Below are 18,500 nucleotides of genomic sequence, written 5' to 3' on the forward strand. Positions count from 1 at the left end.
TTGGAGGACACAATCAGAATAAAATGAAACTTTGAATGAGTAAGTCTGTCCTAGAATGATTGCTTGGAGACATGGCACAAACCAGAGATTGTTTTAAATGGATCTTAAAGCTTACTATGGTCTAATAGGATTTGAACATTAGTAATTCCTATTGGAGTTTTTTGTTTTATTAGACTTTCAAGCCTGAAGATATTTCCCAGTGGCTCAACTGACATAATTAATGTTCCTAAATTTCTCAGCAGTGCTTTTTAAAAAGGGTAATGAACTTATTTTATGTCATTTCAGACAGAAGCTACTTGTCTGTTACTCATTAAAAGAACCACAGACCATAGACTTCCAGACAATAAAAATATTGCTGGTGAAGCTTAATAATGATCAGTTAAATAGGAGAACGTAACTCAATGACTCTCTAACATGTGTCATTTTTATGGATGAATATAGTTGTTCATACGGTTTGAAAAATTCTGTTAGATAATATTCAGTCTGGAAGAGAAAAGGACAATACAAAATTCCCAAGATATCTAGCGAAAGAGACATAGAATAGTTGGTTGAATCAATAAAAAAGTATATAATATCAGTGTAAAAATAAAATTAAAAAAAATACTTAAGGGTCTTGTTTCTCAGTTGGAGGAGCTAGGTGTGATTGTAATAACCAATCTGTAGGTGTGATTGTAATAACCAATCTGGTTTCAAACCCTTTGTGTCTGACCTTTCATATGCTAGTTCTCACATATCTGAGAAAGGCTGGTTGTTATCCCTTGTTCTAATTTGGACAAAAACACACAAACCAATCATTTTATTTTATTTTCAGAAAGGAAAATGGAGATAATGTCTCAAAGGAGCTGAGCCGAATTTGAGGGCTAATCCTGTCCTTTGTATTGTTTATTTCTTCATAAAATATTAGGCATGGCCAGTAAAAGCTTTGGGGTGAGGTGCTCTATTGTTTATTACCATATACTTCTAAAAAGGCAATCAACACCTTTTAATGTTGTAGGAATTCAATAATGGGTTGGATGAGGGAAAATAAGCTGAAATTAATCCAGATAATAGGTGATATTTGTGAGGAGAAAGATGTACTTCGAATTGAGATGAAACACATTTGAACAGAGTTGCCCTCCCCTAGAGAGAGCAGATTCACAATGTGGGAATGTTTATTGACTCCACCTGGACTTAAAGAGAGTGGCAACACATTGATACATATATGCCTGTTGAATTAACTGTGCTTGTTCCTAAACCAGTGGGCTGAATAAGCCAGCTGCCAACCAGATACAACATAAAGGAGCTGATGTTGACCCTTGAAGCCATAAATAGCTTCAGGCCTGACTGAGAAGTAGTCAGTGAACTTGCCTACCTAATTGTAGTATGAGGGTAGGAGATTATATGTGACACTTTGAATTATACAAAAAAAAGCAGGATATGACCACCACCATAACAATAATAATAACCCCCTTTGAAGAATCTGCTGCTGCCAAAATATTTAGTATGTGTGAGAAATCCTCCTTTGGTGAGGTGTGAATGCCTTTGAAATGCTTTCCTAAAGGAAATGGCTTAGTTCTCCACATCTTCAATATTCAAGAAAATTATGAAAAGTTTCTATTTCATCAAGTTTGGTTATTTTATTTTATTTTAATATTACTGTATTGATTTTAGTTTTTATTTAATTTTAATTGTGCTGTTTCATAATTTGTGTTTTTAATTGCTCTAAGTCTCTTGGATGATAAAATTTATCTTCTCATCTTTTGAAATAATATTACAAATATATCTATAGCCATGTATAGGCAAGAAAATTCAGTCCATAACTTTTTAGACTTGTTTTCTATGTATTATTATATTGCTACTAGTAAGTTAAGGCATAGAACAGTTACAATTTATTATCTTTTTCTTGTATCAGATAATGATTATATTACTCTATTCAAGAGACATACTGAAATCAAAGCCCATTGCAATATATTACAAGATTACATTTTTGTCTGAGAAATATAAATTGTCAACTGTAAGTTTTACACGGGAATCAATGATTGAAAAATTCCATTTATTCTTCAGTGATTAACATTAAATGAGTAAATGATATGTGAAAATCAAAAACAGCTTCTGGAAGCCGCTTTTATTTTTTCCTTTTTAGTTCAGTATCTTATAGATGTTACAGATATTTGAATTATATCTAGTTATGGGTACCACTATTCAAAAAAAAAACAGTGACCAATGGGAAGAAGTTCAAAAGAAGGCCATTAAGTTGGTGAGAGGTATGAAAGTTAGCTCTGTGAGGAAGGGTTAAAGGAAAACAATATTTTTAGCCTGCAAAAGAGGAGATATGTTAGCAATCTTCAAATACAAGTAGTTCTTGAATTATAATAATTTGTTTAGTGACTGTTTAGAGTTACAATGCTGCTTTAAAAAGTAACATCATTTTTCAAACTTACAGTTGTTGCAGCATCCCCATGGTCACCTGATCAAAATTCAGTCACTTGACAACTGACTCGTTTTTTATGACGGTCGCAGTGTCCTGATGTCATATGATTCCCCCTTTGCAACCTTCCGACAAACAAAGCCAAAGGGGAAGCCAAATTCATTTAACAACCGAGTTCCTAACTTAACAACTACAGTGATTCACTTAAGTTAAACTTAATAACTTAACCAACAACTGTGGCAAGAAAAGTCATAAAATGAGGTGAAACTCACTCAACAAACGTCTCACTTAGCAAGAGAAATATTGGGCTCAGATGTGGTCATAAGACTATCTGTATCTGAGTAATTATTACGCACAAGGTGTGGACTTAGTCTCTATTGTCCCAGAGAACAGGGCCATGATAAATGGGTAAAGCTATAAGGAAGAAGGTTCATACAAGACCATCATCTAGTTCAGGTCTGTCCAACTGCCAGCCCACGGGCCAGTTTCATCATACCAGAGCCACACCCATCCCATTACCGGCAATGCAAAAAGAGTTGCGATACATCACAACATATCACGTGATGTGGCAAGTTTGACACCCATGATCTAGTTGGATAGGCTGCATGTGAAGAAGTCTTCAAACTGAGGCTAGATTGTCATCTGTCAGAGATGCTTTAACAGATTTTAATCTGAACAATGGCTTGGAATGGATTGTTTGCTATTACAGATCTTTTCCAACTTTATAAGATTGCTCAAAAACCTACCTTGTAAAATAGATCTTTTCACAGAATTACAACAATCATAGCTTATTATGACATAAATGACTGCAAGATCCCTTTTTGTATTTTTAGTGATGTGAAGATTCGTTGTATTGATGTCTGATTGTTGTGTAGAAGTTCCCTATTCAGCTGATTAGTGGCTAAAGTTTTCATTCTAGTAAACTCAGAAAGGAAACATACTATACATTAATAAAACAATTAAGTGCTTATTCCAAGAAACAAAACTGGTTGTGAATCACACACTATTCTGACAATATGAAAATCTTTCAGACATATACTCATGGATAAATCAAGAATTTGGGTATCAAAATGCACTCTAAAATTGAGTTGGATTTACCCATGAATGGGCTTATCCATGAGTAAATATGGTAAACAAAAAAATAAAGTATCTGTATTTACCGTATATACTTGCATTGCAGGCCCATCTGCAGATAAGCAGACCCTCATATTTTTAACCAAAATACAATGAAAAATGTGGGTCAGTTTATCTGCAAGTGGCACATTTCCCCTGATATTTTGAGTAAAAAAATGAGAATTGGCTTTTGTGTGGATAAGTTTATACACAACTATACATGTTATATATTCCATGATTCTGTGAAATTATACATTTCCAAATGAATGATTTTTAAAGAAGGATTCAATTTTTTAAAAGCTTAAATATATCAATGTTTAGGGCAGGAAAGTTGTACTTTAATCAATCAACTAACCAACCCCCAAGTGCAAAAATATTTTAAATATTTGGCCCCATCACTCTGGGAATGCTCTGGAAGGCTACCAGAAGGATGCTGATTGTGTGCTGCATATGACCCTCTAGCCGTGCTCTATCTTTTTGAACTAGTGCACAGTCTAATGCAGTGCTTCTCAATCTCAGCAACTTTAAGATGTCCCCATGTTGGCTAGGGAATTCTGGAAGGTAATGCTCATGCATAGTAAAGTTGCTGAGATTGAAAAATGCTGCTCTATTGAACACTTTGATACCCAAGGATTCCATAGTGTTGATTTTATAGGATAACTTTTTTTTTCTTGTCTCTCTATTTTTGCAGGGGGGATATTTGAAATGATGGAAAATGAACCTGTTAATGTTGAAGAACTAGCTTTCAAGTTTGCAGTCACCAATATTAACAGAAACAGAACACTGATGCCTAATACTACATTGACCTATGACATCCAGAGAATTAATCTCTTCGATAGTTTTGAAGCCTCAAGACGAGGTAACTATCTCAGCATTGTAATGCCTTATTGAGTGCCCATTTTTTCTCTAAAATTTCTCAATATTTGTAATAGTTAATCCACACATGATAACTCCATTTAGTTAATTAAATGTCTACTTTTCTCCCCTGTGATGGAATCATATTTTTTCACACACATATTGAGCATTGTATAATTATCTGAAATGATTCAGTTTTTTGTATAAGAGTTAACATAGTTGCAAGCGCTGCAATATTGAAATATCTAGAAAGCCACATTAAACTTATCTTCTTTGCTAATATTTAGCCTTGTGATAATAATAGATTGTGACAGAAATTCAAACATTTCCTTACTTGCAAATGGATTTTTTTTTACTATTTTGAGTATGTTAGGATTTTAAACCTTAATTTGCATTCTTAATAGCGTCTACATCAGGGGTGTCAAATTGTCGGCCCGTGGGCCGGACGTGTCATGTGGAAGCCTCACCCACCCCGTTGCTGGCAATGTCAAAACTCTCCCGATATGTTGCGCGACATCATGTGACATCACGAGTTTGACATTTCTGGTCTACATCCTAAAGTTCACCACCAGAAATATGTCATTATTTGTAGAGAAATATTTAATCTCTACCCACTTCCCTTTGCCTATGGCATTGTTGTGAGGATTTGCTATATATTTTCAGCTAAGCCCTTCTAATTAAATGGAAGTATTGACCGAAAGATTTCTTAAATATAGACTTGCTCATAGTGATATGGGCTGAAATTTATTTCACTTTCCCAAGTGTGGTATTCTGTAGGTTTACCCCCAAATCCTGAGCTAGCAAAGCTGTTATTTATGCTGGATAAGAATTATGGAAATGAAGATCAACACTTCTGGATTCCACAAGCTTGGAGAAGATTGGTCTGCATTATAAGTTCAGCTTTAAATATTTTAATCTCAAAAATATAAAATTTAAAAGTAGAATTGAAAAGTGTAACATTTAAATTAACAATTAATAAAGGAAAAAGTTAGATTTAGCTCATTTTATTTTAGAAAAATAAACTGCATTACTATTAGATAATAATAATTACATGCCTCACAACAGCATGGCAAACAGGTTAAATATAATGGCTCATAAAACTATTGGATATGCAGAACTTTAGAAGCCATTATTTATTGACTAAATTGGCAAACAGATCCTCCCCCTTCTCTGTATACTGCAGTTTCCATTTTGTTTTTTGATGAGACAAGACTTTTGATGTATTGTTTACCTTTTCCAGAAAAAGATAAATTGATTAATTACCTGTTTGTCAGGCATCCTGGGGAACCAGGTAATAAACAGCTAAACATGTCTAAAAATTTGGGAATGAAATATAAATACTGCGTGAACACACAATTGTTCTCCTCATATCTTTTATGTCTAATCTTCTCTCTTCCCACTCTCTGCTGATTGCAAATACTTCACTTTTGCTTATGTCATTATATAAAGTGCCATGTAAGCTTATGGCAACAAATAAATAATAAACATGTTAAAAAAATTAAAAATTAGTAATATTGAAGGGAGATAAAATTACAGTTTTGTAATTCTATTGAATAAGCAGCTAGGCTGTCATTCTTGGCCAATAATCTGCTATAATTTTCTAAATATTTGTAGGCCTAAACATTTGGCTTTGGAACCTCATATTGTGGAAAGGAAATGTTAATAATGAATATTAATAATAAACTTTTAAAATAATAATCTGGAAAACAATGATTATAAAACATTAACTAAAGACTTCAGACTATAAACATAAGGTTCAAATTGTTAGAAATTGATCCGATTTAAATTCTTTTAGCTTTTAAGGATCATTTTTCATAGTTTTAAGTCTCCTGGACCATGAATGCAATTTGTCACAAAAAGTACCCATAAAAGTTCTAGCACTATCTTAATTCTTTTTTCAGTACATTAATTTTATATGTTTTGGGGTTAATACAATATGTATAATTCATTAAAATTATCATGAATTCAGCATATATTTTTAAATGCTAATAATAGTTTGCTCTTTAGTTTTTTGTTTTATTTCATTGCTTTCAATCTAAGAATTCTTATGTTTATTAAATTCATAATCATTATTGTTTTAAAGCGCTATTGAACTGTTATTGTTATTAGAGTTATTTTTTAAATTGTTTGTGTTTTTTTGAAAATTTGATATTTTTCTAGTATATTTCATTTCCTAAAACATATCATTTATAAATTCAAATTGCTTAATAACAATGGAATTGTTTTTAATGTTGAATATGCTACACTCATTTTCTTGCTCTAGTTGAACTAAACTAAAGAGCCAGCTATTGCAATTTTATGCTATGTGTTATGTCCTGAGCCTGCTGGAGTGTTGAGAAGACTCAGAAATGTTGCAAACGGTCCCAGGCAAACCAAAAGCTGCTCGGGACCAGACTGATCGGTGCCAGCCTTGTGCACATGCTCAAGGCTCAAAAACGGCCAGTTCCTATTGGTTAACACTGTCTGGGTTTAGAGCCCTGTAAAAGACCTGTGTGCTTTTACTGCTTGCTTGGTTGTAGGAGAAGAGTAATAAAGAGCTTATTGTTTCACCATGTGTCTTCGTCAATTGCCAACGAACGGAAAACACAACAGTGGTGACGAAGGTGGGATCCCTGCAAGCAAAAGGAACAAATAGGACTCACCAAGGAGTTGAAGATGGAAGACAGCGTCCTGCATTCACGACTCAGCCTGCAGCATCGCTGGAGTGAGCTCGGCAAAAGGACCCTTTCCCCAAAAAATCCTAGCTTGCAGAGGAGGCAATTAGCGAAGGCCGTAAAAGTTTACGATGTCGAAAATTGGCTGCTTGACTGACTTTGATGTCTCCCACCCAGAGAGATGGAATTCATACGTAGCAAGAGTAAATCAAATCAGGGAAGACGGCCTGAAGGCAGCAACTCTTCTGTGTGCCTGTGGACAGGAAGCTTTTGACATAGCGGAAAATCTGGTGGCCCCTGCAATTCTGGAGTGAGTAACATACGCTGACTTGAAGAAGATGCTGAAGGAACATTTCCAGCCTAAATTATGTGTCATCGCTTGGAGGCATGCGTTCGAGCAGAGAGACCAGAGGTCGGGTGAATCTGCTGTGGACTTCATTGCTGCCTTAAGACAAGCGGCCAGGCCTTATGAGTTCAACCACCTGGAAGAGAGGCTGCGAGATCGCTTTGTGTATGGTCTACGAAGTAGAGACCTGCAACAGAAGATCTTTGCAAAAGAAGAGGTATCGTTCCAAGATGCTTTAAGAGAGGTTGCAACTGAGGAAGCAGCAGGCAGCACTGTGAAGGCTTTGCGGCTCGCCAGGAACCCTCCAGCCACCATGACCATCCATCAAGAGGACACTCGACAAGATTCAGAAGCAGATCCTGAAGAGGAGGTGAACAGACTTCACCAGCCAGCAGAAGGGGCATCCAGACAAGGCCCGAGCATCTCTTCAGTGCTTCGGGTGTGGAGGACGCCACAAGCGAGCTGACTGCAGATTCCGCTCCGCCTTTTGCCGGGCATGTGGCATGCAAGGCCACATTGCCTCCGTCTGTTTGGGTCATCAGAAGGTCCAACCTCAGGAAGAATTGCTTCAGAAAGGTACCAGGGTCCCCAGCCATCACAGGGTGGGTTTCTGTGCATCGTGCAGGAGTATTCTGAGGACAGAATACTCAAGGACAAGCCCCTTAAGAAAAAACTTTGCATTGACGTGAAGTTGCAAGGGGTTCCCTTATTGATGGAGTTGGACACAGGATCCGCTCTATCAATCATTTCACTTGACACTTTCAAAAGGATTTGCAGCAATGGTGGCCTTTGAGTTAGACTCAGGCCATCGAATTTTATACTCACTGACTTTCAGAATTCCAAAGTCAGTATGAAGGGGGAGGCCACGCTCAAAGTGCAGTGTAAGGATTTTGAGGATTTCTTGGATGTGGTGGTAGTTGGGGGTGAACGCACGAGTCTTATTGGACTCGATTGGTTTGAGGCTCTGGGAATCCAAGTGACTGGGCTTCACAACTTGCAAACGTTGGGCCTTGCAGAAGTCTGCAAGGAGTTTGCTTATGTGTTTAGTTCAGAGCTAGGATCCTACAAGGGGCCTCCCATTGCATTACGTTTAGATCCAACTATCACGCCCATCAGGGTCAAGCCTAGAAGGGTGCCTTTTGCCCTCAAAAGCAAGATAGATGCAGAGCTGGACAAATTGCTCCAGCAGGGCATCTTAGAACCTGTGGACTCTAGTCCATGGGAAACCCCCATAGTAACACCTCTAAAGGCTAATGGAGAAGTCCACATATGCGCAGACTATAAGTGCACATTGAATAAAGCATTGCAATAGCACGCATATCCAGTGCCTGTTGTAAGCCACATTCTGGCCTCCCTCAAAGGGGGACACCTTTTTGCAAAACTTGATTTGGCACAGGCCTATCAGCTACCTGTTGATGAGGCAACTGCAGAGGCCCAGATGATTGTAACACAAAGGGGGCCCTTTAAGGTTAAAAGACTGCAATTTGGGGTTAATGTAGCCCCTGGCATATTCCAAAGTATCATGGAATGCACATTTTGTGGTATTCCTGGGGTCTGTCCCTTCTTCGATGATGTCCTCATTGCTGGGGAGTCATCTCAAAATCTACCAGAAAGGTTAAGGGCTGTCTTGCTTCGTTTCCGCAAAGCAGGCCTTAAATTGAAGCAAGATAAATGCAAAATAGGAGTCACTTCCACTGACTTCTTAGGTTTCAGGATTGATGCCCAAGGCATTCACCCTGCTGAATCCAAGTTTCAAGGATTCAGCAGGCCCCAAGCCCCAAGTCTAAGAGTGAGCTGCAAGCTTTCTTGGGACTCTTAAATTTCTCACACATTCCTCCCACATAAGGCTGCAGTGGCAGAGCCGTTACACCGGCTATTAGATAAGCAGGCTCCATGGCAGTGGACTAAAGTCCATGAAAGGAGTTTCAATGAGGTTAAAGCCTTGCTCTCTTCAAATGCTGTGTTAGCGCATTTCAATGGGCAACTGCCTGTATGCATCACATGCAGTGCATCTCCTTATGGGGTGGGAGCAGTACTTGGTCACCTGAAGGCTGATGGGACACAGGTCTCTGTAGGATATTATTTAAGGACTCTATCATCTGCAGAGCAGAATTACGCTCAGCTTGACAGAGAAGCCTTGGCCATAGTGGCTGGCATAAAGAAATTCCATGATTTCTTACATGGCCGCCATTTCACAGTCTATACAGACCATAAGCCTCTGCTGGGTTTGTTTACAACTAACAAACAGACACCACACATTATTTCCCCATGTATGCTGAGATGGTCAATTTTCCTGTCAGCATATGATAATATACTCATTCACAAACCTGGAAAAGAGATGGGCCATGCAGACGGCCTCAGCAGATTACCTCTCAAACAAATAGAGGCAGATCCTGCTCCTGCTATTAACATTCTCTCCATTCAGGAGTTGCCTGAATCTTCCCTAAATGCTAGGGATGTGGCTGCAGAAACTGCCACTGATCACATGCTCACACACGTGCTGACCTGGGTGTTGTCAGGATGGCTTGACACGTGTCCAGATACAGAGTTTCAAAGCTTCTGGCAAAGGAAGCATGAACTTTCCACTTTCAAGGGGTGCCTATTATGGGGTAGTAGGGTAATCATCCCAGCCTCATTGAGGTCTAGAATCTTGCTCTCTCTGCATAAGGGACATCCAGGTATAGTAAGGATGAAAGCACTTCCGCACAGCCATCTCTGGTGGCCTGGGCTCGATAAAGCCATCGAGGTACAGGTGCACAGGTGCCAAGTGTGCCAGCAGTCAAGGCCTGAAATGCCTCAGGCCCTAGTACATAGGTGGGGGAAACTCAAGCCCCGTGGTCACAGGTACATATAGATTATGCTGGGCCCTTTCAGGGGCAATTCTTCCTTCTCCTCGTTGACAGCCATTCCAAGTGGCTAGAGGTTGTTCCTGTTTCCTCCACTACTACTGCCAGAAGCATCCAGGTGTTGAGAGGAATTTTCACCTCACATGGACTTCCAGATGTCCTGGTTTCAGATAATGGCCTTCAATTTACCTCTTTTGAGTTCCAGACTTTTCTTAGGCCAACTTGATCTGGCATGTGACTTCTGCTCCCTTCCATCCATCGTCCAACGAACAAGCAGAGAGGATGGCGCGCATTGCCAAAGATGCTCTCAAGAAACTGACTTATGGTAACTGGCATCATAGGTTAGCAGATTTCCTTCTTGTACACCGCACCACACCTTGCACCGCACCACACCTTGCACCGCACCACACCTTGCACAGCCACAGGGAAGAGCCCAGCAGAACTCCGCTGGGGTTGCCGCCTCATCACCAAACTGGACAGGTTGCACCCAGACCAGGTGTCACAGGTGTCACAACTGCAGGCACCTAGGAAACTTCAGGTGGGCGATCCGGTCTGGGCAAGGAACTACGGGCCTGGACATCTCTGGGTCACAGCAGTGGTATGCAAGGTCTCTGGGCCACTATCATATGAAGTAGCCTTGGAGGATGGACGTGTTCTTCGCAGACCCATAGATCAACTGCGCTGGAGGCTTCACAGCCACGTTTCTGCTCCTGGCTCTCCTCTGGGGGGGGGGGAGGACCATAATGTGCATTCTGGGTCATAGGTTCCCAGGCCTAACAGGGCCTCACAAGCTGCTGAGACTGCCACTGAGGCTGTTTGTGGGTCATCCCAAGTTTCCGCAAGTGCGCCAAACAGGAATTCCCAGGAAAGGGGATCACCCGCACATCCATTATTGCTCCAGACAGGGAGTTACACAGGGGGTATCCACATAATCCAAATACTTCAGATAGTGCTTCAGATAGGAAGTTGCACCGGGGGTATCCACACAATTCAAACACAGCCCCAGAAAGGGAATTCCATCAGGGGCACTCTCACAGTTCAGCTATTGCTCCGAAAGGAAGTCTATAGCAAAGGGGGTTGCCTTGGAGGCAGCTCCTGACTCTGGCACCTCCGGCATGTGCACGGGGACTACAGAATACTGGGGCACTTTTGCCACTCAGGCCTCTCCAACTGCTGGCCTTGGGCTCGAGGGACAGTGTTCCCAAGAGGAGTCCATTGTGGACTCGGGGACTTGCACCACTCCAAGGTACACTGGCTTAGACTCAGAGGGTCCAGCCAGTCAGCAGCTGGGTGGGTCACCTGGGTATTCGGGGCAGCACAGTCCTGGCCTGCCTAGCCTAGCAGGCGAGCAGGTAGGCCAGGCACACTCACCGGCCATTAGAAGGTCACAGCGGGCCAAGTGCCCACCCAAACATCTGGGAGATTATGTGAGGTTTCTGTCAATAGAAAGGGAACCTTGCTAGTCTGTAACAGGATGTTGGATAACATTCAGTACAGAGTGTCATATACTATTATGATTTTGGCTGTGTTTTGTTTAGTTAAATAATTATTTTGTCAAAATATTTTGCCTGTGTGCAGGCCAGTGTAACTCCACTCTCTATGCCCTTTTGAACAATGTGCCTGTGCGTCCAGCTAAGGTGTGTTTTATCTAGGGGGGAGGGGTGTTATTTCCTGAGCCTGCTGGAGTGGTGAGCAGACTCAGAAATGTTGCAAACGGTCCCAGGCAAACCAAAAGCTGCCAAGGACCAGACTGGTCGGCGCCAGCCTTGTGCGCATGCGCAAGGCGTGAAAATGGCCAGTTCCTATTAGTTAATGCTGTCTGGGTTTAGAGCCCTATAAAAGGCCTGCGTGCCTTTTACTGCTTGCTTGGTTGTAGGAGAAGAGTAATAAAGAGCTTGTTGTTTCACCATGTGTCTTCGTCAATTGCCAACAAACAGAAAACACAACACTATGTACTGTACTAGTACAATTATTTCAGTTGTTTTATTCGTGTACTTATTTTATCTTCTTGTTTTTACAGTTGTAGAATTTTAAAAGTTCTAAACAGTACTAAGTTCATTTTTTTTCTCTGTAAAATTAAGGGTTTTCATAATTGCAACCAAAACCATTTGTATTTCATGAAAGCATTTCCACTGTGCCTTCTAATTTATATCTGATTACTTATTTTATTGATTTATGCTCTGAGATCAAACCAATTGTATATGATTATATAATTGTCACTTCAACAGTGGGATGTGCGGCATATAAATTTAATAAATACATCTGAAGAATGATCCCTATTTTTAGTGATTTCAAAGTTTTATTAGTTTCTCATTAGAAGAATAATTATTAGGGGGAGGGTTGTAAAGTAGCTTAGTTTTTATCTTGATAAAATTGCATGTCTCAATTTTTTCCCCAGAGTACATGCATTTTGAAGGACATTGTTCCTAATTTAGCTTTACAAAATTAAAATTCCACTTAGTTTAGTATCTTGGGATTCTAGGATGTGTGTATCCAATGTCCTTATCATATTAAGAAAAATTGTTCAGATATTTAATTCAAACATCCCAAATACCTTTATTCTAAATATATATTAGAACCATTCTAACCACATAATGTTATGAGCTTTACTGGCAATAACATTAATGTAGAACATTTGCCTAGACATTACTTTAATTTGATCAGACATACCTGCTGTATGTAGCATAATGAAGATATATCCTTCTCCCATTCTTTTTCCGCTTTTGCTTGATTGGACTTAATTGTGTCAGGATCTTCTTTAGAATTATGTGATGTTTTAAGTACAATCATATGTCTTTAATTATCTTTGTTGTCATTGGAGATATATAATAGATCACATAAGACTTGGCTATTCCTTTATTTTATGTTTTTATACTAGGCCAGCAACTATATTTCTGCTATACTTAAGGTAGCTTCCCTATTATATGAATCCCAATCTTGTATTTATAAAGACTATCAGTTTTTGTATGTCATTCAGTAAATAATAATAATAATAAGTGATAGACTATATCATAAAAAGGTGTATGAACTCTGGCTATAACATATTATTTGAACAGCGGTTGAAAAGATTGAAATTCACATTACATTATAATTTAAAAGAGAGGTTTTATAAAATCATATACCATTGGAATATGACTCCAAAAATATTATCTGGAATGTATAAAGGTACTTCAAATTTTGTTGGAAATGTGGACAATAGGAAGGGTCATTTTATCATGACTAATAATAATAATAATAATAGCCTTGTAAAAAGCCAAAAAATTTGTGGTTCAGATACATATAATGATAAAAGAATTTTAAAGACTAATATTCAATTAGAACTTTTTTGCTGGTACTATTAGACAATTAGAAAAAATTATGGAAGATTATTTTCATGTATGATTACCACTTTGAGACTACTATGTGTGCAAAAATGAAAAGACTCTGAAATACCCACAATGGAGAAATGGTTGGTGAAGAGGACGGAATTAGCAAAGATGTCAACATTAACTTATTTGCTTAAAGAAAGATTAATGACTACATTTATTAGTGATTGGAAGTCTTTAATGGACTTTTTGCTGGAAAAAAAAGTGAACTGATGATTTGTGGATTTGATGATTAGAAAGAATAGAATATAAAAATAAGGAAATTATGATGTCATCTTAGAGAGGATAAAAATATAAATGTACTTACAACTGTTAATATTGCCACTTCTTTACTACATTTTTCTTTCTTTTTTTTTCTTTCTTTCTTTTTCAGTTTCTTATTATTTTCCCCTATTCAGTTTGTCTTCAGTTCAAAATTTGCACTGCTTTTATTCTGTTAAAAACCTCTTAAAATAATAACAAATAAAATAAACATAAATAAATAAAACTCATCTTTATAATCTCCTCCAGGGCAAATATATTGTTAGGGGTCTTCTTTCCTATATTTTATTTCATTTGGAGTATACTGTTTGTTAAAGATGGTTTTCAAATGCTAAACTTTTCAAAGATAGAAACATGGTCCCCCCCACTCATTAGATTGAGGTTGGATAAGAGAGATCTAATATTGGGTAATTATTTGTTCAATCTTACCAGTGTAGATTGAAAACTGACATTTTCCTTAATTTTATTCAATATCTTATTCTCGACACATATATTATAGCAGGATTTTTCAAACTGTATTCCACAAATTCTCCACAAGAATTTGATGGGTTCCACAAGAGAAAAAAGTTCGCTTAAGCACAGCCAATTTTATATCACCAGAGAGTAGACTCGTGATTTGATTCTGGGATTTGAAACAATTTGAAAATTCCCTTATTATTTCATTGTGCCTGTTAAAGAATTTCTGAATTTTCAAGGAAGAAGGACAAATGCATAGCCTCCAACTTTAATCAGATTAGTCTGCTGATGTTGCCAAAAACATTGCCAAAATAATTTAATATGCTCTAGGTGTATAACAGTCCTATGTCAATCCTCTGTCAACATCCTGTAATCAGTTTCTGAATCATCTTGAATAATTGTATTGTGCTGGCTGATCTTGGCTCATAAGAACAAAGTCAGGAGTGTCCTAGATGAGTATCTATAATACCCTCAATACAGGAAAAGACAATCCACAGACCACATACAATCCTATAGCACTCTTTCACTGTACTGCCAAAATTAGGCAACAAAAGCAAACAATAGTCCAACACTTTGATGACAAAATAAAAGTGTTACTATAGGCTGATTTTCTGAGGGTTTGAGTGTTTAAAAAAAGGAAAAATAATAGTCAGGCTCAAATTTTCCTACTTTGAACACATTATGCAAAGACCTAGCTTTCTGGAGAAGGCTCTACTGCTGGGAAAAATGGAAGGAAAGAGAAGAAGACCAAGAGAAAGGTGGATAGAGTGGTGATGAATACACCATTGGAAGATCTGAAAGACCAGGTTAGGGACAGATTGTCATGGAGAAAATCTATCAGTGTGGTCTCTAAGAGTCAAAAATGACTTGCACATAAGTCACTCAATACACACTGATTGCACATAATCAATCCATCAACCAATCAGAATTGTAGAGTAGTTAAATCAAATCTTCTTAAAAAATAGAATGGTATCCATTTAGATCTGGAGATAATATGTCAGACAAAATTGTTATTCGTAGTTATACCTAAAAATGTTTGTGTGTGAGGAAAAACTGTATATTTCCTCTGATATTTCAAATTCTTGTTAACTTTTTAAATATATTGTTATTTTCTGTGTGTATACAATGCAGAAAATGTGTTTACATGGGATAATCCAGAGTAGAAATTAGAATTAATTGGAATTAGTGTTTCTATGATTAAATAAAAATGATAAAACAATTACTCTCATCTGTTCTCAAGATATATTGAAAGCTTTATTCATAAATATTATATTCAAAATTGGGTTTATATCAATAAAAATGTTATAATTGTTATAAAATTCGGAGCTTAGACCTTTTTTGAGAAACTCTCAGTAAACATAGCTGATTAAATAACTTAAACTAAAATAACTAGACTGACATTTTAAAAACTTGATTCAATGTTTAATACTAGTATACCTATAATTAATATGCCAATGATTTTCTGTTCTTAATTCCATAAACATCTCAGTAAAATCAAAATAACTTGCCAAAGTGAATATTTTTCTGAACTCTCATAATTAGATTAAAACAAATTATGATACCTTGGATAGCAATTTACCAAGTATTTATTTTTAGAAATTATTCCACTGCTATTGCACTGTTATATATTTGTAATTATTTTGCCATTCATAAAGTTTTTATTTAATAAATATGTTGTTATAATATTCTTGGCTGATTAATATGTTCCATCAGAAATGGAAGATTTGAAGCCAGCCCAGTTTAAAGGTAATAAGATTAAAACCATTATTTTTAGTTCTCTTATTTATTTTGTATGATGAATTTTGTACCAGGAAGCATCATTGGTTAATTTAAAGCAGTGAAGTATTGATGAGCACATAATTCCCTTTTTTCTGCTGGGTGATTACTTTTCCCTTTCCCCCCCCCCTCTCTCAGCATGTGACCAGCTTGCTCTGGGGGTAGCTGCACTATTTGGACCATCCCACAGCTCGTCAGTCAGTGCGGTACAATCTATTTGCAATGCACTTGAAGTTCCACATATTCAGACACGATGGAAACATCCAACAGTGGATCTCAAAGACTCTTTTTACATCAACCTCTATCCAGACTATGCAGCCATCAGCCGGGCAGTTTTAGATTTGGTGCTACATTACAACTGGAAGATAGTAACAGTTGTATATGAAGACAGTACAAGTAAGTATCGTGAAACGTTTAAAAATATTATATTAACAGAAATGCTCTTGATTTTCTGCCTGCATAATTATTAGATCAGAACTTGTGGAAGCACTATGCTTTCTTCTGCTGCATTCACCATAAACAACTATGGTTGCAAGAAGACCAGGCTGAAATCAGTCTTCAGCCACAGAAATTCAATGGGTGTCCTTGGGCTAATTATTGACACTCAGCCCAACTACCTCTTGCAAGAAGGAAAAATCTCTCCCCCTCACTTACCCCCCCCATCTCTACCTTTTTGGCTGCCCTTCACTCTGCCCCCATTATCACCAGCTGACCTTCTCTGTCTTCTTCTTCTTGCTACCCATGAAGCATGCCATCTGAAGCAGCTGCTGCTCTTTGTGAGGCCTTCATCAGATCTTTGTGATATCACCACACCTTGCAAGGCCTCCAGGAGACTCCATGATTCTTCATAGTACCTCATCACAGAAGTCTCATGGAGATGCTTATTGTTTAAAAACATTATTTATAGTTGTGCTCATTATGCTTTTTGTTTTATCTCATTACTATTTGATGCTGGTTATATCTTTTTATGGAAAATGTGTCCTTTAGATACTTGCCTGGGAATAAGGTCCATTGTTCTAAACAGGAAATGACCATTTACATGATTAGGGATGAATTGGAGTCACAATAACAATATCACTAGTACTTAGACTTATATACTACTTCATAGTGCTTTATAGCACTCTCTAAGTGGTTTACAGAGTCAGCAAATTGCCCTTGGCAGTTTGGGTCTTCATTTTATTGAGACCCTAATCCTAACCTTCAGATGGATGGAAGGTTGAATCAACCTTGAGCCAGTGAGAAGAACTGCTGGCAGTGAGCTGAATTAGCCTGCAATACTGCATTCTAACCACTTAACCACTGCCAATAGAGGAAAGTGGAATAGCCATTCAATCAAGTAATCCATAGGTTCTATTTTTATTTTTTATCTGAAGGTTTGTCGGCCCATTTTTGTATCTATTGTAAATCTTAGATTAATTTAGAAATATCAAATTCTTTTAATGATATTTTCCCTACATAGCATTTATATATTTATTTATCTGTTTGTTTTTTTACTTTTCTTTAGTCCAAAGTAGGCATTTGAATCCAAACTCAGACTCTATTCTTCAAACAGGAAACTATGAAATATCAGGGAAGCATATCAAAGGACAACATGTCTGCAATTTATCAGCAGGGGGAAAAAACCCAATGATATTAACTACCTTCTCCCATCCCAGCATGCAACATATAGGAGTGGGAAGCCCTGTTCAAATCAAAGCTAGAGCATATCGCAAAGGGATAGATCCCTTTTAATCCTTATGACAAGATTATATTTGTATCAGATGGGCTCTCATTTACTTTTGTAGCTAAATGGGGAAAAAACCAAAAGGATAAGGGAGGAGGCTGAAAAGTAATATAATCTCTTCTTCCTTTTGATGTATTTTCTTGTCACCTCACAAAATACATTTGTAGATATGAAAAGAGATCTGTAGGCATTATGGATTAGACTTTTCCTTAATTAATCCATTTTCTCCCATTAAAATTTACCAGTAGCTATAATGTGTATTTTTCTTCCTGAGGACACCATATGATAAAGGATATTTTTGAACCAAGAAGTCTTAAACAGTAATTACAGCAGATATTATGATGCATTTCTCTGTTATTATAACCTTCAGGAATGACTGAAGAAGCTACCTTGGCAATAGAAGCTTAAGTTAGCCAAGCTGTCGATTTGCAGCCAATTTGCATATCTTCCCTTATATTCAAAGTCTTTTCAGTCTTTTTGATCCAGCCAAAACCAGATTTGTTTAGTGCTTCTACAATTTTCACTTCAATAGTCATAATGGTTTGTATTTTTTATTGGCTTCTGGATGTTTAAAACTGAAAGAAAATCAGTCTACTAGGAAAAAAGTCAATTTTATCAGTTCAGTGTGAGGCCTTGAGCAAAGACAATAGCTGGCAGGAGAGCAATCACTCCGGCACATCAGAGTAACTAGAGTGATA

At 37.6% G+C, this 18,500-nt stretch overlaps 1 protein-coding gene across 3 annotated transcripts in view; it reads left to right on the plus strand.

Annotated features, from left to right (window-relative positions):
- The window catches only part of GRIK1 (glutamate ionotropic receptor kainate type subunit 1), a 154,621-nt gene that overhangs the window by 68,079 nt on the left and 68,042 nt on the right, over nt 1–18,500 (plus strand). For all 3 annotated transcript variants that reach the window (XM_039368872.1, XM_039368876.1, XM_039368873.1), the window contains exons 2-3: nt 4,212–4,379; nt 16,218–16,475. In XM_039368872.1, the coding sequence (XP_039224806.1) occupies nt 4,212–4,379; nt 16,218–16,475 (426 nt within the window). The remainder of the gene's footprint in view (nt 1–4,211; nt 4,380–16,217; nt 16,476–18,500) is intronic.

This window comes from Crotalus tigris, unplaced genomic scaffold (assembly GCF_016545835.1).
Source record: "Crotalus tigris isolate CLP2741 ecotype Arizona unplaced genomic scaffold, ASM1654583v1 scf7180000020943.996319, whole genome shotgun sequence".
Lineage (NCBI taxonomy): Eukaryota > Metazoa > Chordata > Lepidosauria > Squamata > Viperidae > Crotalus > Crotalus tigris.